This window comes from Syngnathoides biaculeatus, chromosome 2, assembly GCF_019802595.1.
Source record: "Syngnathoides biaculeatus isolate LvHL_M chromosome 2, ASM1980259v1, whole genome shotgun sequence".
NCBI lineage: Eukaryota > Metazoa > Chordata > Actinopteri > Syngnathiformes > Syngnathidae > Syngnathoides > Syngnathoides biaculeatus.
The window spans coordinates 5,702,214-5,727,695 of NC_084641.1; the positions used below are offsets into that span (position 1 = coordinate 5,702,214).

General features: G+C 42.8%; 2 protein-coding genes across 5 annotated transcripts; one reads left to right on the top strand and one right to left on the bottom strand.

The window, feature by feature from the left end:
• Positions 1-19: 19 nt before the first annotated feature.
• Positions 20-19,039, bottom strand: neurod4 (neuronal differentiation 4). Its single transcript, XM_061828816.1, is given in 4 exon segments — positions 20-842; positions 845-1,508; positions 16,004-16,189; positions 18,810-19,039. Coding segments are annotated over 4 exon segments (1,281 nt in total). The 5' UTR covers positions 18,834-19,039; the 3' UTR covers positions 20-435.
• A 114-nt stretch (positions 19,040-19,153) lies between these two features.
• Positions 19,154-24,918, top strand: zgc:153867 (uncharacterized protein LOC337226 homolog). 4 transcript variants are annotated; one of them, XM_061828831.1, is made up of 7 exons: positions 19,154-19,278; positions 19,635-19,662; positions 22,401-22,544; positions 22,640-22,813; positions 23,038-23,115; positions 23,414-23,473; positions 24,364-24,918. In XM_061828831.1, exons 1-6 carry the CDS (start codon positions 19,276-19,278, stop codon positions 23,440-23,442), a joined length of 456 nt encoding a protein of 151 aa, XP_061684815.1. In that variant the 5' UTR covers positions 19,154-19,275; the 3' UTR covers positions 23,443-23,473; positions 24,364-24,918. The 4 variants fall into 4 exon arrangements, with proteins under 4 accessions (XP_061684815.1, XP_061684842.1, XP_061684834.1 ...); XM_061828858.1 differs by having other exon boundaries at positions 23,414-23,461; XM_061828850.1 differs by having other exon boundaries at positions 23,414-23,448.
• Positions 24,919-25,482: the final 564 nt, after the last annotated feature.

Here is a 25,482-nt window from a genome sequence, read left to right on the forward strand (position 1 = left end):
ACAAAAGGAAAAAGAAACAGTGCTGTGAGAATACAGTATCTTTTTTTAAACAGAAGCAAAATAAATATTAAATACAAATATAAATAAATGCATTGCTTTTTTTATGCTGAGACAGTTAATGCCAGCAGGTCTCCATGCACAGTTTAGAACGGAGGGAAAGTTTTCTTTTGTGCGAACCTTGCACTTTGATGCACGTTCGATTCCTTGACACTTGACTGTAGCCTGATTGTCCCAAAATCAACAGCAAATCATAAAACAGTATAAATAAAAGATTACAGGTATCAGGTAGATCAACTTGCGCTGACAAGTCTCTGTCTGAAAAGTGGCCGCTTACGCATATTATCAGAACACCAAAATGCAAACCGCTGCACTCTCTACACAGCCATTGAAGGCCATGGATGTGCACGGCTTTTACAACAGTCTGTTTGGCTCTTTTCACATGGTACCCATCTGAGAGGCCAGTACATGAGAGGACGTGAAGGAGTCAAAGGCCACATCCAGAGGCAGCTCATAACGGGACGCCTGAAAGAGTGGGTGGCCTTGGTGCACCCCAGGAAGGCCAGCAGCTGTGGAATTGGTGTAATGGTGGGATGAGAGGTAATGGGCATGATGGGCAGAGTGGGTTTGGTAGTTCCTCTCGGATTCTTGAGGCGAAGGTTCCTGCTTCAGGGCAAAGTTGCCACTGATGCTGAGGGGAGGCGTGAGGGGCCCGTCGTACGGCGGGGTACCGCCGCTGCACTCGTTAGGGGAGGGGTTCTCAAACGCCTGCCCCTTGAATCCCTTCATGTGGAGGAGGTGGGATGCCTCCAGGGAGCCATAAGGGGGACTGGGGAGACCGGGGATGGGTAACTGAGGGGATGGCTGGCCTGACCCCCCACAGCAGCCAATCCAGCGCCTCCACACTTGTCCTCCAGCTTGTTGATGAGCAACGGCGTGGGTCCCAGCTGCAGGCAGCCGGCCACGAGGTTACTAGTGGGCTGGGACAGACCTTTACACAGCATCTCCATGAAGCCGTGGCTCTCTGGGGACTGGCCATTCTCCAGCACCTCAGACAGTGCCCAGATGTAGTTGCGGGCCAGCCGTAACGTTTCAATCTTGGAGAGCTTCTGCGTTTTGGAGTAGCACGGCATCACTCTGCGTAAATTGTCCAACGCATCGTTCAGTCCGTGCATGCGTGATCGTTCCCTGGCGTTGGCCTTCATGCGACGGGCACGGAACCTCTCTTGGCGAGCTTTGGTCATCTTCTTCTTCTTGGGGCCTCTCCTTTTGGGAGCAATTTCTCCATTTGGTCCAGTCACCACCTCATCCTCCTCCTCTTCCTCTTCCATGTCTTCACTGCCCAGCTCTGAGCAAGAGTGTCTTGCTCCTTCAATCAGGCCACAGTGTCCCATCATCTCAGAGCTTTCCTCGCCATCCCGAGAGCTGCCGTCTTCATCCAGCCAGGCGAGGGAACCCACCAGTTCGCTCATATCGCTGTTCTTTCCAAGTGGCTTGGTCATCATTTTTATCTGAGGACCAACAGGACAGTGGACAGAGTCAGTCAATAAATCCTCTACAACTTCAAATCACATTTTGAATGTGTGACTGAGACCCAATTCCAGCACTACAAACTCAACAGTTCACTCATCGCTCTGATCTGAACATATTTCTTATTCTTTTTTTTTTTTTTTTTGGTGGGGGTGTAATATATTGAGATTAACATAGAAAGATGTGCTTTAAAATAATGACTAGATGAATGGTCCCCTGTTGTGTCGTGGTCGGCGCCATCAATCTGGGGCACGGCCGGATTTACCCAGCAAATAAAACCCAAAGATTAAATAGACAACATGAAAATCAACAAACATGTAAACACGCTGCTGACGCTCTGCATATGTTGTATGTGACATGAAATTAGGTTTTTATTTTATATATCAATCACATTTTGTATTAAATGTAAATCTTGCAAAAAGTTAGCCACAGTTTGTTCGAGAAAATAATTGGACATCAATGGGTAAAAGTTGGACAGAAATCGAGTGTATGAAATTAATCCAAACTGTAGGTATAGTAGAAACTAAAATAAAATAAAATTTTAGGTTTTATTTATGGCCTGTTTTTGAAGTATTTTTGCATAAAATTATTTGCACACAGCATATTGCAGTTTAGCTGTCTATAATATCAAACTTGGATGTAAGGTTGTAGAAAATGGGATTCACCTACCTGTTTATATTCACGGACGTGAGCAAAAAAAGAATACGAATAATTGAAAAAGTAAATCCAAAATCTGTGCGATTCTCTATGTGCCACTGTCCCAAACTCAGATGGCCGTGGGAGCGCATGGAGACTTCATCCCAAAATGACTGGAGTGGCTGAGATTTATATTTATTTTTTTTTTGCCTTAAACCCCCCCCCCTTAAGCCCCTCCCTCCCACGCCACACCCTCAGCCCATTGAAACACGCGTGGCAGTCTCGTGGCCAGAAGTTTTACAACATTGGCGAGGGAGACGGGAGGGAACACGCCCCGCTGCATGCGTAATCACAGTTTTATTTGGGGAGCTCCACAAAGATAGAGACAATGGCGCTTTGGGACGGAGAATGACGCACGGAACAAGCAGAAACGGCTCACGTTACAAATACCAAACGTGACAATTACTTATAAGAACTATATAAACTACTATTGTATGCAGTATGGGCACGGTCAGCGGGGAAAATAAGAAGAAACAATATCGGAAAATCAACACTGTACTTAGAATAGTGTTTTTATGGTTTTAAAACAACGATTCAACTGCAATACTTGTTTTACTTGTGTGAAATAAATTTTAATTGAATCATTTTATACTTTTTAAAATATATATATATATATATATATATTTACATATAACATACATACATTTAAGGGTAGTGCGTTCAATATAACCTCCCCTCCTAAGATACTGCACTACATTTCAATTTTGATCATAATGTTGGCACTATAGAATGCAGTATTTTTAGGCGTTGCTTGGTGTAAAAAGTTGAACCACTGTTTTCTATATGAAACTGACAGTAATAATTATGATGATAATAATAGGAGCATCCACAACATCCATTCTTACAATATATCCAATCCTAATATGTAGACGTTTGCCCTCCACGTGGTCAACCCAATTTGCGGATGCACTTGAGACCAGGTACAAATGGTTTTAATCGATGGTTTATCTCATTATTAGTCAGTTGGATTAGGAATTTTCCACTTCATTAGGCACACAGTATATGGTTGCTTGTGGCCGAGCGAGGAGACGCTCCTCCATGGGCGCGTATTTAAGTGCTTGTGACAGCTTGGTGCCCGGTGGAGCAGGTGTGTGCGGAACGCTCTCCGTCCTTGGATTGTTTTCCTGTTAGCGTCTTATTCTGCTGCTTATTAGGGATTTTCTTGGCAAGATAATGAGCACTGCGGGTATAAAGAGACGAATAAAACGTTTTTTTGCGGAGTATATGTTTTTATACCTCACAACAAAATATGAACCATGTGATGCGTTTGGGGAGCGAGGGGGGGCGGGTACGTTTAAAGTTTTAACACTAAAACTACTGGAAGGCTATATGGAACGACAGTAGAGACCATAGTGTTTTTTTTTTTTTTTTTAACAATCTCCATATTGAAGAGTTTTCACAGTTTGTGCTGGCACAATAAAGGCCCGGCGGCCTCGTGCGTGGCGAGCCTCAGGCCAGTGGGGGTCCACATTGTCCTCTCGGGGGTCTCGCGCCTCGCACGTGCCCCCACATTGATCCCTTTGTCCACGAGACTGGGATGGGGGGGGGGGGTGCCCCAACTCTGCCAAGTACACGCTGCAGGGCCCCCGCGTGCGAGAAGTTTGCATGCATGCGTTTCTTACGCACTGGGCAACTTGAAGAGGATCACGTGAAGCGTCGACAACGTCGTGAGGGAGCGCTCAACGATGTATTGAACAGACGATGACAGATGGCAGTGTTTTGGAGGCGTCGGTGTGTGCTGGGCTGTGCCTGGGAGGGGTGGGGGGCATCTGTTGCTCGGATGCTCACGCGTGACTCGCTTGTCCGTGGATGGTGTCTCGTGCTGAAACGGCATTTACATCCACTAACGGCCCTAATCACTCTGGCCAGTGCGTTGGCCATAAAGGCATGTGGACAAAGAGGAGGACGCCTTTGTGTGCGTGTGCACGCGAGTGAAGAGTAGTCGACAAATGGACTCTCCTGCGCGTCAGTGCTCATAATCGTCCATATTTTACGAACAATATGATTTTATTGTTTTTCCTCAAGAGAAAAAAACTAGCAGTCATTTCCAAAAACTCGTTTTCATTTCGGAGGAATTGGATGATAATAAATTGCCTTTTGAAGGCCTGTTTTTCATTGCCAAAATCACCACGCGTTGTGATGTCAGTGGCAGAAGTGAAGACACTACATAGCCAGTGTGAAAAAGTAATAGGAATATAATGTAAAGTGGCAGTCATATTTTATTGTTGCTATCAAGTGGAATCTCCTCACCTCCATAATTATAACTTTTTAGGAAAAACAAGAGATACTGCAGCCGGGTGTGAACAAACGAATGTAAGATGCTATAAAGTTGCAGTAATAAATTTATTTTGTGTGTCTGTCTCGCATTCATCACATGATGTACTTCACATTAGTGTCGATGACACACACACAAAAAAACATCCAGTCATTCAACCGGACCCCATCTGCTCTCAGAAACTTAGTTCATGATGGAATGCAGAGCAATATTACTTTTATTTTTTGTCCAAATCTGGTTAAAAGTACATTTAAAATATTTTTCCAACAGTTTGAGTCACTATGGAACTGCTCACCCTGTTACAGAATAACAACATCTGCCTGTTTCTACAGAAACAGAGAGTAGCCCAGTAAAATACAGATTAATAAAGGCATACAAATATTGCTTCCTTTTAACAGGCAATGTTACACATAGTTTGAATTACATTTTCTATTCCTGGTCATTTGCAAGAACTTGGTAACAGTTGTTTTTGACCGATGGGACCCCCACCAGAGATCACCAGCGTGTGAAGGGTTTTATTTTGAAAATGAGGTGAATTGTCTTATCCTCTTTCAAATCATCCACCTTGGTCATATGATATAGATGAAACATATTTAAATAAAATATTTAATTTGTTTCTATTTTTTTCTAAACTGGTCTGTCAATATAAATGTCTTCAACCTGTAGGTTAGGGGCTGCATAACTGCCCCAGAGGCCCATTGAAGTTGTGGAATTGGCCAGCCCTGCCAATTCAGCAGGCAAAGGCCCCTAAATACTGATAGTATTGGTAATTCAGAGCAACACACACTAGACAATTACTCCAAAAGTAGCACACTCGAGAATCCCTGCTCTAAATGAAATATAAGGCATATACAGTATAAGACACAAAGAAAATGGCACCATCAGGTACAAAAAGATTGCATGTGACTAGAGGCCTACTGTATGCTATGTGTCCGAGCACTCCCCAGATACATGCACCCCTCTTCCCCTACATACAGTACCCTCCCATATGTCCCATGAGTCAACATGGCCTCCATCACACCTGCAGCCTACACAGGGAATTGGAACCTCGTCATCTACAACAAACCCCACTGCGCTCACAAATGAATGTCAGTTTGGCGGAAAGGGAATTGCTTTCTGCTCCCATTTGGAGTAACACAGAAAGTCAACCTTCTGGAAGAGGTCATGTTGGGTGCATCATCAGATTTGAAACAACACCAGTTAATATGTATAGATATTTTTTTTCATTATTATATCACATCATTTCTGGGACATTTAAATACAGTACAAGCTTCTCAACTGAATAGGTGAGAGATTACTTTATTTGCTTTTGTTAACCACGCTCCTAACTCAAAACACTCATAACCCAAATCATATTTTGAGATTGAAATTAACGGAAATGCTATTAATCTGCTCCAGCCTCACTGCCCCCCAAAACAAAAGTAATGTGGTTTTAAGTAAGGAAAATTGCTCTCTATAATAATATACATTATGGAAAAGGAGTAATGACGAAATTAAGTACAATATAAAGAAATAAACAGTTTGTGTATTATTGTTTATTTATTGCAATTGTAGAGCTCTTATGGATTGTGTGATTAGGCCACCTGGGGGCAGCATAATACATCCATTTTCTGAGCTGCTTATCCTTACAAGGGTGGCGGGAGTGGCGGGAGTGCTGGAGCCTGTCCCAGCTGTCAACGTGCAGGAGCGGTGGGGACACCCTGAACTGGTCATCAGCCAATCGCAGGGCACATAGAGACAAACAACAGACGCACTCAACAGTCACACCTATGGACAATTTAGAGTGTCCAATTAATGCATGTTTTTGGGATGTGGGAGGAAACCGTAGTGCCTGGAGAAAACCCATGCAGCCACGGGAAGATCATGCAAATTCCACACAGGTGGCGCCAGGATTTGAACCCTGCTCCTCGGAACTGTTAGGCCAACGCTCTACAGCTGTGGCACCGTGCCACCAGCATAATACAGACATACATCAATACATGGTAATGGAGAAGATGGTCACAACTGCTCAGCTAGCTGCAGTAATATTTGTCTTTTGCCAAGGACAAGAAATACAGTATACCTGCTAATGTTTTTTCTTTTTCTTCACATTTTCCTTAACTTTACGTCTTTAAACATCTTTTGTTTGAGGGATTGAGAAACCCTAACTCTGATGCTATTTATTAATAAACGATGGCATTCTCATTGTTTGTTAGCATTAACCTAATCAGAGATTCGTAAGTCAAACAGCTACGTGGTTGTTTTAAATATAAGACTTTTAATTGGCTATTTTGATGTTTACTTTAACAGTAAAAATCAAATGGAAATGGATGAATGAGTCTTTCATTTTTTTTAAGTATGTTTCACTATCTGCCAAACTGCTGCTTGTTGTGACTTGAGGTCACTGCCAGCAAACAACGCTTCTGTCTCAAACTTTTGCTTGAAAAAAAAAATCTGATGAATGACCACTCGTACTTGTACAAGTTTATAAGTTCGCTCATTTGTATCCCAATGTGTTTAGTTTCCAGCAATTCGATACAAGCCACAAAATCTACACTTTTATTTTATTCCTCTACTCTTGAAATGTTCTTGTTTTTAAATATAGTAAAAACAAGGGGAGTCTTGTACCAGCTACTTAAGTTCTGTTGTTGCTCCTAATGAGGATAACCCCCTTCCTGAAAAAAAAAAAAGAAAAGAAAATCACTGCCACAAGTGAGTTGTCTCTCACTCCTGTCCCCAGGGGCTTGGAGTGAAATGGGAGGGATCGGTGCTCTGTGCTGACAGATGGGTCCTTGTTCCTGTCTTTTTCTTCATCTCCCTTTTGCTAAAACACAGTCACAGTCACACACACCAAGGCTGCACGAATACAATGGGAATTAAAGCTCTCCACACACATGCACCCTGCACTGCTGCTGAAAGCTGAACCCCTTGTAGACATCATAAAAGATGGAGTGAGCGGGGTGGGCCGTGCTAAGGGGTGGGCTGCATGGCACAAAATGAGAAGGCCTGAGTGATGCGAGTGCATTGTTATGCAGTTGTGAAAAAAAGATGTTTTGCACCAAATGTGTGTGCATTGTTTAAAATAATTGCACTCAGCACACTGTAATTTGTGGATAATGTATATGAGGCTTTTTAGTTTATTCTGTTACTTCAGAAGTCCTTGTGCTCAGTTTTCTCGATTTGCTGTTCATCAAAGCTGAATTTTGGCCATGTAGAGTTTCCTTTTTGCATGCATTACACCAAAGTAAGATAAAACAAAATATATAGTCTGATTACTGAATTGCTAGTCCCAAACTGTTGCTTGAAAAGTTGTCAACCGAATCAAAAAAACGTGTTGCCTGCAACTCTAGCACTTCAAATAAGTGCCTTCTTAAGTGTGTTTTGGTAAAATCTTGGATGATTCAGGGCAATAAGAGCAGACTGTTCACAGCTTATTCCGTCTTCCTCTGGGCTAATGGATTTGGAAAACATTCCAGTCGCGCAGATAGCAACAGAATGGGAATCTGGCTTGAGGGCAATTCTCACTAAGTGGGGAGAGAGCCATTAAACAAAGGTGCCTGTGGTTTCATATTCAGGATACTTTACAACCTCCGTCCCAGGACATCAACAGTGTTTTTGGGTGTGCTGTTGGAGGGGGGCAGAAGAGGGGGAGGAGGAGCCATCTGCCATGCCACGGGTCCTGAGGGAGACGGGCATATCCCAGGGGTGTTTTGGAGAGAGAGGGGCTGAAAGGATTACACCCAGCCACTAATCAACGGCGGTAATCTGCGGGCCCCCATACAAAATCCAATCCAACCAACAATGTGGGACAAAACAAAATAGTTAGATGAATGTGTGTTGTACAATCAGACAAATATATAGGTGTACATACTCTGTATAGAGTTGTTGTTTTTTTTTTTGTTTTTTTTTTAATGGGGAGACTCACTCACTGTTGCGGTATGATTGGCAAAGAGCCATAGTGTTTCTGTGATCAGGTGCGACTATCCCACAAGTGGCCTCGTCCGATTCCCAGTGTGACCATTATGCAAATACAGCAACACGATGAGCCTGCGACATAAATTAGACTAACTGACAAAAGCACTTTACTAATAAATTCACGTTGTCTTGTCGTATATTTAGTACGCCAAAGTCTTAAGACGCAAAAATATTCTGATAACACATATAAAACGGACCTTTTCAACAGTGGATTTCATTCCGCATGACTGGCAAAACCTTTTTCACTGACTTTGTCACAGCAGGAGGGTACTAAGGTGCATATGCTTTAGCTTTTGTGCTGACACAAAGCGGGATATCACTTTGCAACTTGTTTCACGCTCCCATGACAGGATGGTTTTGATGTCTGGGCCTCACGGATTGGTGTCCGAGAGACTGTTTACAGTGGCTTTAAAGATCTGCTGGCCTATCTGAGGAGCTCCTTAATAATGATGCCAGTCCTCCGGGACATAGGGAACTGGAGCACCCTGGCCTGCAACTACTCTACCTCCTGGAGTATGCCCATTGGCTAGCCTCCCTTAAGCTCCGGATCCCATTGCCTCATTGTTTAGCGGGCCCCGCACTACCAATATTAAGCCGGGCTAATGTGATCTAGAGGCAGCTGGAGCAGCCCCGATTATTACCATGACACAGCCAACCGAGGGGTGTAATATCATTAAAAATAAATCAGGTGGTTTGGAGATTTGCTTGAGCAGGGGGTCAGAGCGAGGGGGGCTTTGAATGGCATTAGGTGGGAGAACTGCCATAATTTCATTAGCCACTGGGAATATCTCAGAGGATCTGTTGAAACATTTCCTTCAAGTTACAGTAATTTAATTCCTGATTGGACTCAACACAGGATGAAAAAAAGAGGAATTTTTAATACTTTCCAAACGAACGTCCAAATAAGTCTAAAAAAGAGAATGTGACCATCTAATGTTATGACTCAAGTACATTTAATATGACAACAGGATTAAAATTCAATTCACCAACTAAATCAGAGTGGCAATCTATTCGAAATATGGCTTACTGTAGCATTATTGATATCGTTATTAGCTTCTTGTGTTGGATTATTGTTGCAGATGATGAAAAAAATCATGTCGCTCTGTTAATCTTCTTACAGTGTTTGACATTGAGCTGTCTGCTCGGCAGACTCATCACAATCAGATGGGCAATGAATAGGGAACCATACAACAATACCAAGCTAATCCCTATCCTATAGTTTAGGGCATTTTTTTTTTTCTAAGCATTGGGTAAATATTTTCTTTCATTGTTTTACTTTCAGGAATTAGATTTTTATTTTCTTTTTTTATCCATGGTCGTGAGTTGTCGTTAACTTTCACATCATGGTGCTTATGTCACCTTTGTTTGCGGTTCCTGAGAAATGAAAGAAATAAGGAGATTTCAAGGCCCAATGAGTATGCGATGAGATGGAGAGAGAGAGAGAGAGAGAGAGAGAGAGAGAGAGAGAGAGAGAGAGAGAGAAGAGAGAGAGAGAGAGAGAGAGATAGAGAGAGAGAGATCTCTCTCTCTCTATCTAGAGATCTCTATCTCTCTCTCTCTCTTCTCTCTCTCTCTCTCTCTCTCCTCTCTCTCTCTCTCTCTCTCTCTCTCTCTCTCCTCTCTCTCTCTCTCTCTCTCTCTCTCTCTGCTCTCTCTCTCTCTCTCTCTCTCTCTCTCTCTCTCTCTCTCCTCTCTAGAGAGCGAGAGAGAAAGTCTAGTTTGTCTCGATGGACTTTCTTAATGCAATAGTACAGTGACATCTAGTGGTTAAATTTTAATCTACACTCTTTTAGACAATGAATGCAGTACTAAGATACATTATTTGCACAAGAAAAAAAAAATGTAAAACACAAATGTACTTTTTTGCATCTAAAAAAAGAGCATTTGTTTGTTCTGCCTGTCACTATATGTCACTGGAATAGATAGTTGAAGTCAAATCTCATGAATAAATCATTTTAAGACATATTAAGTATAATTGGATAATTCTCCACAGCACACTTAACGAGTGCGACAGTAGACAACTGGTTTGCACAGCTGCCTCATAGTTCTGATGACCAGGGTCCAAATACCAGCCCCGCCTGTGTGGAGTTTGCATGTCCCTCCACCCCTGTGGCTGTGTGGGCTTTCTTCAGGCATTCCGGTTTCCTCCCACATCCCAAAAACATGTAGGATAGGTTGATTGATTGTTCTAAATAGATGTCCATGTGAGTGTGAATGATTGTTTGTCTAAATGTGCCCTGCAGTTGGCTGGCGACCAGTTCAGGGTGTACAACGCTTCTCGCCCAGAGTTAGCTGAGCTCGGTACCAGCATGCCCTCAACCTTATTGAGGATAAGCGTAACAGAAGAAGATGAATGGATGAATGGACACAAAATGATCTCATGCAAACATGTGTGCAACGGCCCACCGCACCCCAGTTGTGAATGACTACTGTAAAATACGCACTGTTAATCTCCAGCAGAAACACAGTTCTTCTTCTTTTCCTTTCGGCTTGTCCCGTTAGGGGTCGCCACAGCGTGTCATCTTTTGCCATCTTAGCCTATCTCCTGCATCTTCCTCTCTAACCCCAACTGCCCTCATGTCTTCCCTCACCACATCCATAAACCTTCTCTTTGGTCTTCCTCTCGCTCTTTTGCCTGGGAGCTCCATCCTCAGCATCCTTCTACCAATGTACTCACTCTCTCGCCTCTGAACATGTCCAAACCATCGAAGTCTGCTCTCTCGAATCTTGTCTCCAAAACATCCAGCTTTGGCTGTCCCTCTAATGAGCTCATTTCTAATCCTATCCAACCTGCTCACTCCAAGAGAGAACCTCAACATCTTCATTTCTGCCACCTCCAGTTCAGCTTCCTGTTGTTTCTTCAGTGCCACCGTCTCTAATCCGTACATCATGGCCGGCCTCACCACTGTTTTGTAAACTTTGCCCTTCATCCTAGCAGACACTCTTCTGTCACATAACACACCAGACACCTTTCGCCAGCTGTTCCAACCTGCTTGGACCCGTTTCTTCACTTCCTGACCACACTCTCCATTGCTCTGTATTGTTGACCCCAAGTATTTGAAGTCGTCGACCCTCGCTATCTCTTCTCCCTGTAGCCTCACTCTTCCCCCTCCACTTTTCTCATTCACGCACATATATTCTGTTTTACTTCGGCTAATCTTCATTCCTCTCCTTTCCAGTGCATGTCTCCATCTTTCCAATTGTTCCTCTGCGTGCTCCCTGCTTTCACTGCATATGACAATATCATCTGCAAACATCATGGTCCAAGGGGATTCCAGTCTAACCTCATCTGTCAGCCTATCCATTACCACTGCAAACAGGAAGGGGCTCAGAGCTGATCCCTGATGCAGTCCCACCTCCACCTTAAATTCCTCTGTCACACCTAAGGCACACCTCACCATTGTTCTGCTGCCATCATACATGTCCTGTACTATTTTAACATACTTCTCTGCCACACCAGACTTACGCATGCAGTACCACAGTTCCTCTCTTGGTACTCTGTCATAGGCTTTCTCTAGATCCACAAAGACACAATGTAGCTCCTGCTGACCTTCTCTGTACTTTTCCACGAGCATCCTCAAGGCAAATAATGCATCTGTGGTACTCTTTCTAGGCATGAAACCATACTGTTGCTCGCAGATACTTACTTCTGTCCTGAGTCTAGCCTCCACTACTCTTTCCCATAACTTCATTGTGTGGCTCATCAACTTTATTCCTCTATAGTTCCCACAGCTCTGAACATCCCCTTTGTTCTTAAAAATGGGAACTAGAACACTTTTCCTCCATTCTTCAGGCATCTTTTCGCCCGCTAGTATTCTGTTGAATAAGTTGGTCAAAAACTCCACAGCCATCTCTCCAAATTGCTTCCATACCTCTACCGGTATGTCATCAGGACCAACTGCCTTTCCAGTTTTCATCCTTTGTAGTGCCTTTCTGACTTCCCCCTTAGTAATCATTTCCACTTCCTGGTCCTTCACTCTTGCCTCTTCAACTCTTCCTTCTCTCTCATTTTCTTCATTCATCAACTTCTCAAAGTATTCTTTCCATCTATTTAGTACACTACCGGCACCAGTCAACACATTTCCATCTCTATCCTTAATCACCCTGACCTGCTGCACATCCTTCCCATCTCTATCCCTCTGTCTGGCCAACCTGTAGAGATCCTTTTCTCCTTCTTTCGTGTCCAACCTGGTGTACATGTCTTCATATGCCTCTTGTTTAGCCTTTGCCACCTCTACCTTTGCCCTACGTCGCATCTCGATGTACTCCTTTCGCCTCTCCTCAGTCCTCTCAGTATCCCACTTCTTCTTCGCTAATCTCTTTCCTTGTATGACTCCTGTATTTTGGGGTTCCACCACCAAGTCTCCTTCTCCCCTTTCCTACCAGATGACACACCAAGTACTCTCCTGCCTGTCTCTCTGATCACCTTGGCTGTCGTCGTCCAGTCTTCCGGGAGCTTCGGTTGTCCATCGAGAGCCTGTCTCACCTCTTTCCGGAAGGCTGCACAACATTCTTCCTTTTTCAGCTTCCACCACATGGTTCTCTGCTCTACCTTTGTCTTCTTAATCTTCCTACCCACCACCAGAATCATCCTACATACTACCATCCTATGCTGTCGAGCTACACTCTCCCCTACCACTACTTTACAGTCAGTAACCTCCTTCAGATTACATCGTCTGCACAAAATATAATCTACCTGCATGGTTCTACCTCCGCTCTTGTAGGTCACTATATGTTCCTCCCTCTTCTGGAAATAAGTGTTCACTACAGCCATCTCCATCCTTTTTGCAAAGTCCACCACCATCTGCCCTTCAAAGTTCCTTTCCTGGATGCCGTACTTACCCATCACTTCTTCATCGCCCCTGTTTCCTTTACCAATATGTCCATTACAATCTGCACCAATCACAACTCTCTCGCTGTCTGGGATGCTCAGAACTACTTCATCTAGTTCCTTCCAGAATTTCTCTTTCAACTCTTGGTCACATCCTACCTGTGGTGCATAGCCGCTAACCACATTATACATAACACCCTCAATTTCAAATTTTAGTCTCATCACTTGATCTGATACTCTTTTCACCTCCAAGACATTCTTAGCCAGCTCTTCCTTTAAAATAACCCCTACTCCATTTCTCTTCCCATCTACTCCGTGGTAGAATAATTTAAACCCTGCTCCCAAACTTCTAGCCTTACTACCTTTCCACCTGCTCTCTTGGATGCACAGAATATCAACCTTTCTCCTAATCATCATGTCAACCAACTCCTGTGCTTTTCCTGTCATAGTCCCAACATTCAAAGTCCCTAAACTCAGTTGTAGGCTCTGTGCATTCCTCTTTTTCTTCTGACGCTGGATCCGGTTTCCTCCTCTTCTTTGTCTTCGACCCACAGTAGCTGAATTTCCACCGACGCCCTGCAGGTTAGCAGTGCCGGGGGCGGGCGTTGTTAACCCGGGCCACGACCGATCCGGTATGGGAAACACAGTTGAATACTTAAAAATCTTACCAGTCATGTAAACAAAATACAAGTTGCTCTCTGCTTTCTTTTAGAGGTGTTGAGTGTAAAAGACTAATCCAGGCCATTGTCCTATTGAAAGGGGAAACTGGCTGAAAACCAAAATCAGGCCTCAGTTGTGCATCCAATCATTTAGCCACCATGCCCCAGGGAGTTTGGACAGTGGACATCTGCTTTTCACTTGATAAAGGGACCAAAAATTGACATGAACAGTCAATTTCTGTGAATAAGTGACACTCCCTGAGCAAATTCAAATTGCATTAAAAGATTAAACCATAAATATACCTTGGACTAATCCCATAAGACACTATAATAGGATTTAAACACTTACAAAATCTTCAAACATTGCTGTACAAAAAAAATACTTTCAGTACAAAGTATAGTAGGCTGGGAAGGTCCAATATTTTCTCAGCCACTGGGCCACTGGCTTAGTAATGGGTAGCACTTTGATGTGACAGGAAGAATTGACGGATGTTATCAGTACGTAATAAGTGAAAAATAGCCCCACAAAATATGTTTCCCTGTGCATGGTTACTCCCAGTTCCCTTGTCTTAATTGTGCAGCATTGTACGCAATCAGGCTTGGGAGGGTTATTTTAAAATGTATTCCCATACAGGTACTAGTTATCTGGTAAACATTGTCAGTAACATAATCCAAGTACCATGATATTAAAGTAATGTAGTGTGTGTGTTTCTTTCAGCTTGTCCCTTTCAGGGTCACCACAGCGTGTCATCTCAGATGAACGAATATATATGTTTGGCACAATTTTTAACACCCGATGCCCTTCCTGACTCCTGACACAACCCTTCTCAGGGCGTGGAGGCCCCAGTGGGATATGAACCCACAACCCCTGGTTTACCAAACCAGTGCTCTAACCACTGAGCTACAGGGCCTCTAAAGTAATGTAATGTAATTACTTTAAATTACTTCTGGATTACTCCAACACCAAATATGATAAATGAAATTCAATCTCAATAAAACGTATAGATATATATTTTATGTCTTGTTCTGTAAAAGCAGACGAAGCATCCTGGATTCAAATGTAAAAATCTCAGAATTTGCTAACCTCTCGTTCGCACTCATACAGCACTTCGTCTATCCATCCATCCATTTCTGAGCCGCTTATTCTCAAAAGGGATCACAGCAATCCTGGAGCCTATCCCACCTATCTTCGGGCAGGAGCCAGGGTACACCCTGAATGGTTGCCAGCCAGCCAATCGCAGAGCACCTAGAAACAAACAACCATTCGCACTCACAATCACACCTATGGGCAATTTAGAATCTCCAATGAATGCATGTTTCAGGGGTGTGGGAGGAAACCTGAGTGCCCCCGGGAAAACCCACGCAGACACAGGGAGAACGTATAAACTCCACTCGGGCAGGGCCAGGATTTGAGATCCACTCCTCAGAGTACTCTAACCAGTCATCCACCGTGCCACCCTACCTAGCCTCATTACAATATTTTTTTAAGCTATCTGGGATAGGATCCATCACTCCTGCGACCCTTGTGAGGAAAACTGGCCTGGAAAATGGATGGATTTGTGTGACATACTAAGGGAAATGAGAAACAATGTGGACTAATTAAACTTATACACCCTTTGCATTTTAGCGGAAGCTGAACCCTACATGAAACACACGTGAGAGTGCGCATACAAACGTCCACACACTTTTTTGTCTTTCTTTCTGTTCCTTCAATTTTTCCCTCTTTTCTGAGCAAAACCATACTTAGCAAACAAAGTCAAACATAATAATCATAAAGCAAACTTACACATGTAAAACAGCATTGTCATACAGCTAAGCTTCCATTCTAAGCCTGCTCCTTTTTCTCAACTCTTCCTACGCTTTGCCTCGTCCCCTCTTTTTTTCATGCTCCACATACCCTCCCCTGTAGTCCCTGAGCATCATGTGCACCCGCAGCCGTTGTTTTCCCTCAACCCATTTCTCCATCGCACTGACATACTTGAAGTCAGCGGCTCCAATTCCACATTGAGGCAGTCCAGAACAGAATGGGTCCGAAAAGAGAAGCCTCTACTAAGAACTCACCTTCGCCAGTGGCCAAGCCCCAGGTGGGTCCCCCTTTTCCCTGCCCGCCTGCAGCTCTCGGAGCACCAAAGGCAGCACCAGAGCAGAAAAATAGGATGCTGCGACCATCAGAATCATCATTTGACCCCAGTATTTTGGAGGTGAGTGACCTCTACCATGTGATGTTTCAGCATACAGGTGTAGATTCTACACAGAAACAATAAGTAGGAGTTTGTTGTCAGTTTGTGAGGAAACTACCTAAGATGATCATTTACAATGTACCATGTGACGGATAAAGATGGCAACACCTACTTGAGTGATATCCAGGCTAAAATAAGAACTGGGGCACTAGGAGGGATGCCATCAGTGTCTTGAGAGGCTGTTTCTATCACAGCACGTATGCGTTGTCTCTTGTATCGGACAGGCAATTCTGCTACGAATGTATTATATTTATTATACCTTTTGTGACAAAGAGTTTTCCATTTGACAATGTGAAAACTGTAGTAACGATTCAATTAAAATGTAAGTAAATCCTTTCAGCTCCCTAATATTCTTTCAATTTTATGTGTTTTGTTTGCAGCGCATGCTTTATATTTCCCCATAACTGCATGTTGTGAGACTATACAGTATGTACAGATTGTCTGCTGCATGCGAAGACATCCATTTCTGCTCATGCTGAGTCTCCTTGGCAACTATTAAACAGTCACTATATGTCCGTTATTTTAGCATGAACATCATCCACTTTTCAAATTCCATTCATCCATTGATTGCTACCTTGAAAGTCTTCTAGAGTGGGAAAAAAAAAAAACTGGAACAACTGTGACATGAAGGAAAGTGAACAAGGGTGCATAACCACGATACAAACAGATTCACAGAAGACATGAAGGGTTGAAATGCAAAACCAGCTAAATCCATTGTTTGTTTGTTTATGGAGTAAATACATTTTTTTCTGGAGAGGTGTACAAAAGGTTTCATGTTGGCTATTTCAGTACTCATGCAATTATGAGTTATTGGAATAAAACATTATTTTCCATCCATTGCCTTATTTAAGAACATTGTTTGATATTGCAAGAACATCCATCCATTTTCTTAGCCACTTATCCTCACAAGGTTTGCAGGAGTGCTGGAGGCTATCCCAGTTGTCAACGGGCAGGAGGCAGGGTACACCCTGAACTGGTTGCCAGCCGATCGCAGGGCACATAGAGACAAACAGCCGCATTCATAATCACACCTAGGGGCAATTTAGAGTGTCCAATTAATGTTGCATGTTTTTTGGATGTGGGAGGAAACCGGAGTGCACGGAGAAAATACACACAGACATGGGGAGAACATGCAAACTCCACACGGGGAGTGCTTGGATTGAACCCGGGTCCTCAGAACTGTGAAGCCAACACTTTCCAGCTGACCCACCGTGCCGCCCCATTGCAAGAACAATTTGTTGCAAATCTTCTTCAAGTAAACTGTGTAAGAGTTTACTTTTGTAGTTGGGTCATACAAGAACTGGAGGACCTTTTTAGGCACAAAAAACTTTGTTGTATTTAGGCATGATATATGACTAGTTGGCACATCTGCCTCACAGTTCTGAGAATCGGTGTTCAAATCCCACCCAGTCTGGCATTTGCATGTTTTCCCCGTGCCTGCATGCGTTTTCTCAGGGTTCTCAGTTTTCTCCGAGATCCCAAAAAGATTGAAGAGTCTAAATTGCCCATAGGTGTGAATTTGAGTGTGAATGGTTGTTTATTTGTGCCAGGATGGCGACTGCTTCAGGATTACCTTTTACAGGATTCAGAGTTACCTGGGATTTCCTTCAGCACGCCCACAACCCGAGTGAGGATAAGTAGTACAAAAAATGAATGGGTGGATGGGTTGAAAATGGCGGGATGGTGGATGAATGTTTAATGTATCCACCTCAGGGTTCTGGGGAGCTGGATTCAAATCCCACCTCGCCCGCATGGGTTTTCTCTGGTTATTCTAGTTTCCTTCCAATTTCCCAAGACATGCAAGGTAGGTTGATTGAAGTCTTTAAATTGCCCATAGGCGTGAATGTGTGTTTAAATGATTGTTTGTCTATATGTGCCTTGCTATTAACAGGGAACCAGTTCAGGATGTACATCACCTTTCGCCTTGAGTCAGTCTATGTTCACATTTTTCTTCCAATATCTAAAATACCTCATCTGTGCACTTTTTATTTGAAATCCTACTTGCCTTTTATTAAATGGAAGGGTGTTTTTGTGACATAAAATTTACAAAGCTCAAGCACCCACCTAGGAAATCAGAAATTGAAAAAGTAGGAAATGAGGGGTTTATGACACCAGGGTCTTGGGGATTCCTGTCCATTTGCCCAAAAATAGCAAGTTTGATGATTATGCCTACGCCACTTCGAAAAATTCTGAAATGAGTCACGGGAACCAATATGCCGGTGACTAATTCACTAATGCTAACATACCAAATGTAATTGACTGGAAGACGCTGAGATGGTGCGGCACAGCAAGCGACTGGTTAGGTAGGCTCCAGTATTCCCCTGACCCTTGTGAGGATATGCGGCACAGATAATTGTTGGATGGATGGATGGATGGATGGATGGTGAAATAACACCATACATAATGTGTTTGCATAGTATAAGGCTCATATCCATTTGTAATTTTTATGCAGTAGTTTGCTGAAGAGATAGAAAATAACCACAAAGTAACGGATGCATCAAGTTTTTAAGAATGGGATGAAAGTTATTAGTTAATGTGAGACATATCCTTTTTTTGTTTATTTGTCCCAAATATCCTTAAGATGAACAACATAATATTGAAAAAGAAATCGTCATAAAGTGTCTTACCATTACTATAGTAAGTGCGAACATGGTCAGCTAGTATGGTTTCAATTTAAGAGTTCCATGAGCTACGTGTCTTTTGGATCCCACGATACTCCCATCTTCTTCTTTTTCTTTCGGCTTGTCCCGTTAATTAACGGAAATCAGCATGAATAACAATAACTCATGGTCGGCTATACATTTCCAAAGGCTTCCTTTCAACCAAGACACCACGTGACCATTTGGTGACGACGCGTATTAATTTCTTTGCTGGTGACAATAAAATGATATTCTATTCAGCGATTTTTTTTATGCGTACGAAAAATGTCGACGTAAAGATGACGTCATTACGTAGAACAGCAAGTTTTTTTTTTTTTTTTTTAATCCTCACCCCGCCCCTTCGAGTTTCGCCGTCACTCCCGAGTCTGACTAGTAGTCAGTGTCACATTCTTTTCTCGGTTAACATCTCGGACACACCTCAGCCGTCTCAGACATGGTGAGTGTTCTTTCCTCTCGACATAAATAAAACTACACTTTCGTTATAATTCATTTGGGTGTCGTTTAGCAATAGATGCAATGCTATTGGGAAAGTGTTTTCGTTTCAAAATGTCGTTGTGCTCGTTGCTTGCTACCGGAAGTGCAACTTTTTGGAAGCTAGTGTTAGGTTGTACGTTTATATGAAATTCGCAATCGCAAAATTACAACATAGGAACATATCTTGTACTGTTCAATTTATTAAAGAGGGCTAGCTAAATGAGCGGACGGATGTTTCAAACCATAAGTTAATCGGAGCTAACATTGCTAGCGTCGTTCAAGAAAGAATTTTTATCTCGCTAAATGTCTCTTTAACAGTCTGACTTCTCGGAAGATCAAATCCAAGGTGAGTGCTCAACAGCTATTTTTTTTTTTTTTTTTTTTTTGTAGTTGTTGTTCCACGCTTCTTTGTGCACGCTGTCATTGTGGCTTGGTTCAGATGGCACTTTGCCCCTTGTCGTCACTCATCCACCCTGCTTTTTGTCCTCCCGTCACAGTAGAAGCGCATTTAATTTCCTACTCTTATTTCCTTCCCACTGTTTCATCCCTTTCTACTTGCAACTGCTTGTTTTATTTCACAGATTGAGTTTAACCAGGACCAAATTCATGGTAAGTCGGTTCTAGGGGGGCCGCCTTAGAGGAGTTGTGTTGGCTAACTTGGGCTTGTGTAGGGTTTGGTTTGCATATTAAACCATGGCAAATTTGTCGTTGATATGAATGAGATGCTTTGAGCTGTCTGCTACGTCCAAGTCGTCCACATCGTCCGTTTAACATTAGTAAATTTCCAATCGATATAATGTGGTCAGTTGTGCATCTGCAATGCCAAACTTAGTCATCGTGCTGAGTCTTTTAGTATTCCTGGTTTGTGTCAGGTTACCATAAACTTCGGATCATCAATTCTAAGACAGGCATTCTCAAAAGGTTCCCCTTTTTTGGTGGTGCACGCAGGGATGTACTGTATGTTTAATCACCGTTGACATAATAGGCCTTGTTCCTTCTTACACTCTCCTCCTCCTTTCCTCCACTCCTACATTACCAAATATGGTGCTGGGGAAAAGTTGTCTAATGCCAGAAGGGAAGAGGCGCATTCCTTTGAACAGGGGGGAAAAAAAACTCACAACACTGACTGACTTGGGCTTGGTTTTTCCTGGGCCTGACAACAAGGCATGTCTGATCACATAGCATTTATTATTATTAATCATTTTGCTAGATGTGCTATGTGCATATTTCTCAGATAATGTGGAATATAATAAAGTTTAGTTATGGAAATTGTCTGATTACTAGCTAAACCAACACCCAATACATGTGCACCGGCGCTTCATATTACTTAAAAAAAAAAAACATTAAATTATCGATGACAAGCAACTCTGGCAGAAGTCTTGTTGAGTCCACGCCAGACAAGTAAAGCATGTCACAGAAGTGTATTCTACTGATTAAATTAATCATCTTTGCCAACCATTGTATTCATGTCAAGCGAACAGATAAGAAGAGCAAATATGTGATGCCTGTAGATTCCTATGAGAAAATTATCAGAGGCCTATACTAGATTGATGGTATCCTTGGGAAAAAAAAAGTCAAAAAGATTTGACGATATGGACATGATTAACAAAGGTGTCTTCTAATTATTATCGAACTTTAATCAGTCAATGTGTCTAGTTAGAGAATGATGGGTAGTTTAGTGACCTGGTGTGTACCACACTGAACATGAATCACAAAGAAAAGGCAAGAGTTCGATCAGGAGACAAGCATGAATTATAGTCAGGCATGTTAAAGGTAAAGTTGAGATGAGCGTCTCAAAACAGCTGCCTGTTGCTGTGACTCCAGTTGCACAGGTTATTGACGTGGTTTGGTCCCACCTCTGGTATTGGATGACAAATTGAAGGCTCTGAATAGAGACCCCAGAACTACTTGCAAGAAATTAAAAGTGAACTCCAGGGTCAAGGTGCAGGAGTGTCAGATCGTAGCATCTGTCATTGTTTGAGCCAAAATGGACTTAATGGGAGATGACCAAGGAAGGCCCCACTGATGAAAGCAAGTCACAAGGAAAGCCAGACTAGACCATGCCAAAATAGATATTGACAAATTACACAGCTTCTGTAAGGGTGTCCTTTGAACTGAAGCGACAAGACGGGAACCACTAAAATTGAAGCACACCGAGAAAAGAACATTAACCCTACTGCAAAACATAGAGGAGGCTCAGTGATCTTCTGGGGTTGCTTTGCAACATGTGGGACAGGAAGTCTTGAATGTGTGCAGTGCAATTACACCTATCAAGACACTCTCAAGGCATTCTAGAGTGCTTCCAAGTGTCAGAAAGCTTAATCTCAGTTGCAGGTGATGGGTATTCCAAAAGGGCAATGACTGAAAACACAACTACAAACACCCAGGAAGAGCAAAGTGATGTATTGTCAAGTGGGTTGAGTTCTGCTCTAAATCCTGTTTAATATCCGTGGTATTGTTTTTTCCTTTCGTATCAGCAATTTTGTCCATGGATGGTTTCTCGCACTATATAAAGGCCATGCATTGCTATCTGCAAGCTAATACTTACCTGAATGCATTATACTCTCATTTCTTTCCACTTAAATTTTTCTGCTAATTTTAATCCTTCAAAGGAAAATTCCATTTCAGAACCATGTGTTTGTGTGTGAATACATTTTTTTTTTTTTTTTTTTTTTGTGCTGCAACGTAGCAGCCCCTTTGTCACAAGTGTGAAATGTGCCATTATCTTGAATGTGAAATTTGTTTCTTTGCCTCATGGAGCTGTTTTAAAAGGTTGCCTCATACAAAAGATTGAAGCATGGAAAGTGTCTTTGTGGTTGAACCTTTAATCATATCCTGATCTTGATGTTGCTTTAAGTGTCTTATTTTTTTCTTTTGCACTATCAGCTCTTTAGATGCAAATATTAAATGCCAAAATAAGTCTGCTCTAGTCTGTGTTTCAGGAGTCTCATTACAGTCTAGTTTTCATTTATCATCACGGTATTTTCACATTTTTTTTTGACCTTCCTTCACTTCCAACCCATGCATGTCCAGCTTTTTATTTGAAATGCTTCCATTCGTTAATGTTTTGTGTGTTTATTTTAGAGTTCAAGGAGGCATTCCTGCTGTTCGACAGAACAGGAGAGGGGATGATCTGTTACAGCCAGTGTGGGGATGTCATGCGCTCCCTGGGAAAGAACCCTGTCACTGCTGATGTCCTCAAAGTCCTGGGCAACCCCAAACCTGAGGGTGAGTGTTGCGGTCTGAGGATTTTGCTATTGAGTGAGGGATTGCTACCTTGTAGTTGACTTTCTCAACCTAATGCATTCTCATTGTGTTGTTAGAGATGAACACCAAGATGCTGGACTTTGAGAGGTTCTTGCCCATGCTTCAGACCATTGCTAAAAATAAAGATCAGGGCTCCATGGAAGACTTTGTCGAGGGACTTCGCGTCTTTGACAAGGAAGGCAATGGCACAGTAATGGGCGCAGAGTTGCGTCATGTCCTCACCACACTAGGTAAGGCGTGGGTTTGTAAGACCTGAGAGCTTAAAGTGCATGTCAGGGCAAATGAGAATTATGAGGTCTAAGGAACTGCCTATAGAGCTCAGAGACAGAATTGTGGCAACATGATCTGCATAAATCCACATCAATGAATGTCTTTAGATGTATCACAAGTGCAAGAAAGGAAATTCCCCTGTTGCTTTAAGTTGCAAGTGAAATTCTTTTCTGTTGCCTTTCAGGTGAGAAAATGACAGAGGAAGAAGTGGAGACTCTCCTAGCGGGACACGAAGATGCCAATGGCTGCATCAATTATGAAGGTGAGATTGGAGAGTGAAAATGGACTAGAGTTCACCCTAAGGTACAATAAATGTGTAACATAGTAGATATCCTAAACCATAATGCAGTGTGTCTATTGTAATCAAATTCTCTGCATTATGTCTTGGGTTGACACATGGGATCTTTTGAAATTGCCTATGGTTGGTAATGTTGTTGACATTGTAAATGTTTTCGTTCAGGGGGGTGTGATATTTAACATGTCCTCTAGTACGTGGAGACTTTAACAGGGCCTTGTATAATGTGGACCACTCAAAGTGTGTAATTGTTCTTCCTCCACAGCGTTTGTGCGCCACATCATGTCAGGCTGAGGGCCGGTACGGGCATTGGGTATACCACGAGGTGGCACGACCAGGCTTTCCTTCTTCCTAGCTTTTTTAATAATAATAATCCACTCACAATAGGCCCCCTAACACTTAAGTGTGTTGATGGTGAAAGAACATGTAGGTTCCAAGTAGATTGAATCCGTTGGTGTCTGGGGAAAGCCTAGTGGTCCTTCTCTGTTAGTTCTGAGAGTCTGACCCACCTGTTGTTCTGTTACCTCCCGCAGCCCTATGCCTTGGCCCTTGGCTGCAGCATGCCCGCCTGCGTGTGTCTGTGCACCCCTTCAGGTTTCTTAGGGGGTGTGTTGGACACACAAGGAAGTGGCCCGTGTCATTTAGGGAAAGCCTGTTGCCACTTTCAGCTCATCGTGGCTGCGGAGATCACATGGCAACTCCTTTATTTGCATGTCAGCGGTGCGCTTAAAGAGCTTTTCTTCTCTGTTGGTGTTTTATACTGTAGGCGTTGCTCTTTTCACAGAAACACTCAAGTAGGCAGTTAGCTTTCCCCTATATGTGTCAGCTTCTGGAGTATGTCTTTGGGAAAATGGACCAGTACCCCCTTTTTCTACTAACCAGACAACTGCAAAGAGTTGCACTTGCGCTAATTGTTTTCTCCTCTGTGCTGACGAAAGCTGAATTTGTAGCTGGCCGCTCCCTTGAGCTTGTCCCTTCTCTCTGCATCTCGGCTAGAGGAAAGCACTCTGCGCAGATGGCTTCTCTAACCAGCTCTTGTTGGATCGTAGTCACAGCCAAATGCTTTGGCTGAATAGGAGATAGACGATTACCTCACCTTTTTCTGGCCTTCAAAATCTTCTCGAACGCCTTCTCTTCTTTTTGTTGCGGTATCAGAATGGGGAAGCACGTACACAGGCACTTCTGACACATTTTCTCTCTCATCTCTCCACACAGAACTGGTCAGGATGGTCATGAACGGCTGAAGACAAAAGGATCCTTTTTTTTTTTCCACCCCCCACCCACCCATTTACTCTTTTACCCTGTCACGTGTCCTTTTTGCAGTTGGCTTTGTACATCCCCACAAGCTCTTTCCCATGGATTTGATTTGTCTCAAGATGATATCCTAGCTACTTCGGCCCATTCTAATCATATACTGTACATGACCACTGTGAAAGCGTTCATTTAAGAGTCTGAAATCTTGCATTGACACAATCCAGGATTCATATAACCTGAGAATTTTCACTGGTGATGGTGTAATACATATTGCTAAAAGGCTCTCAATTTCGAATGGGATTTAATATTTATACAAGCATTCATACACAGTAATGGTTTGCTCTACTGTAATATTGGCAAAGACTGGCTCAAGAACACTGGCATGGTTTGACATTGCGGTAAACCACTAAGTCAAATAAAAGCAATATCCAGAGCTGGAACACCTTCCAAATGTTTCCCATACTTTTAAAGTCGACCATTTGATTTGCATTTGAATAAAAGTCTCCTCAAATACTATTTTGGTTATGGCTGCATTATTTTGTTTCAACAAATTCAAATACTATATCAAGCATCTCTGTAATTGTGGTCCTCTGACACAAGAGGGCAGTGTTGCTGTTCTGCAGCTTTTACGTAGGTCAGGTGGTAAGCCTTCAAGTTTTGCGCATATATTGCACGGGCAGCGATTAATAGCAAAAACAAAATTTTAAATGAAATGTGACTACGATACTAGCGTTTAATTGTTTCTTTGTTACAAGAAACGTGTTTTTTTTTCCAAATGCTTTTTGTTGCTTGACGATGGTGCATAACTGCAGTCGGAACGCACGTCAGTAATCAGCAAGCGATTGTCAGAATGAGAGTTGTCCTCGAGTGTAGTCGCATTGTGAATATTTTGCATGATAGAGCAGTTTAAAAAAACGTTTTGGTGGCTTAGTGACCTTTTCTTGCGCAAGCAACTACGATTATTGCCTCTCTCACACCAAGCAGCTCTCGCGTTGCGTGCTTGTAAACGTGTTGTAGGTTGGGCCCTAATGACTTGATGCGTGTGTTCGTGCGCGCGCCCTGGGTCGATAGAAATCGGTC

Bases quoted from the DNA above. Each gene is read 5' to 3' on its own strand.
- zgc:153867 (XM_061828831.1), top strand. The intron at 22,545-22,639 runs GTGAGTGTTGCG...TTGTGTTGTTAG, and splicing joins GGGCAACCCCAAACCTGAGG to AGATGAACACCAAGATGCTG. The intron at 22,814-23,037 runs GTAAGGCGTGGG...GTTGCCTTTCAG, and splicing joins TCATGTCCTCACCACACTAG to GTGAGAAAATGACAGAGGAA.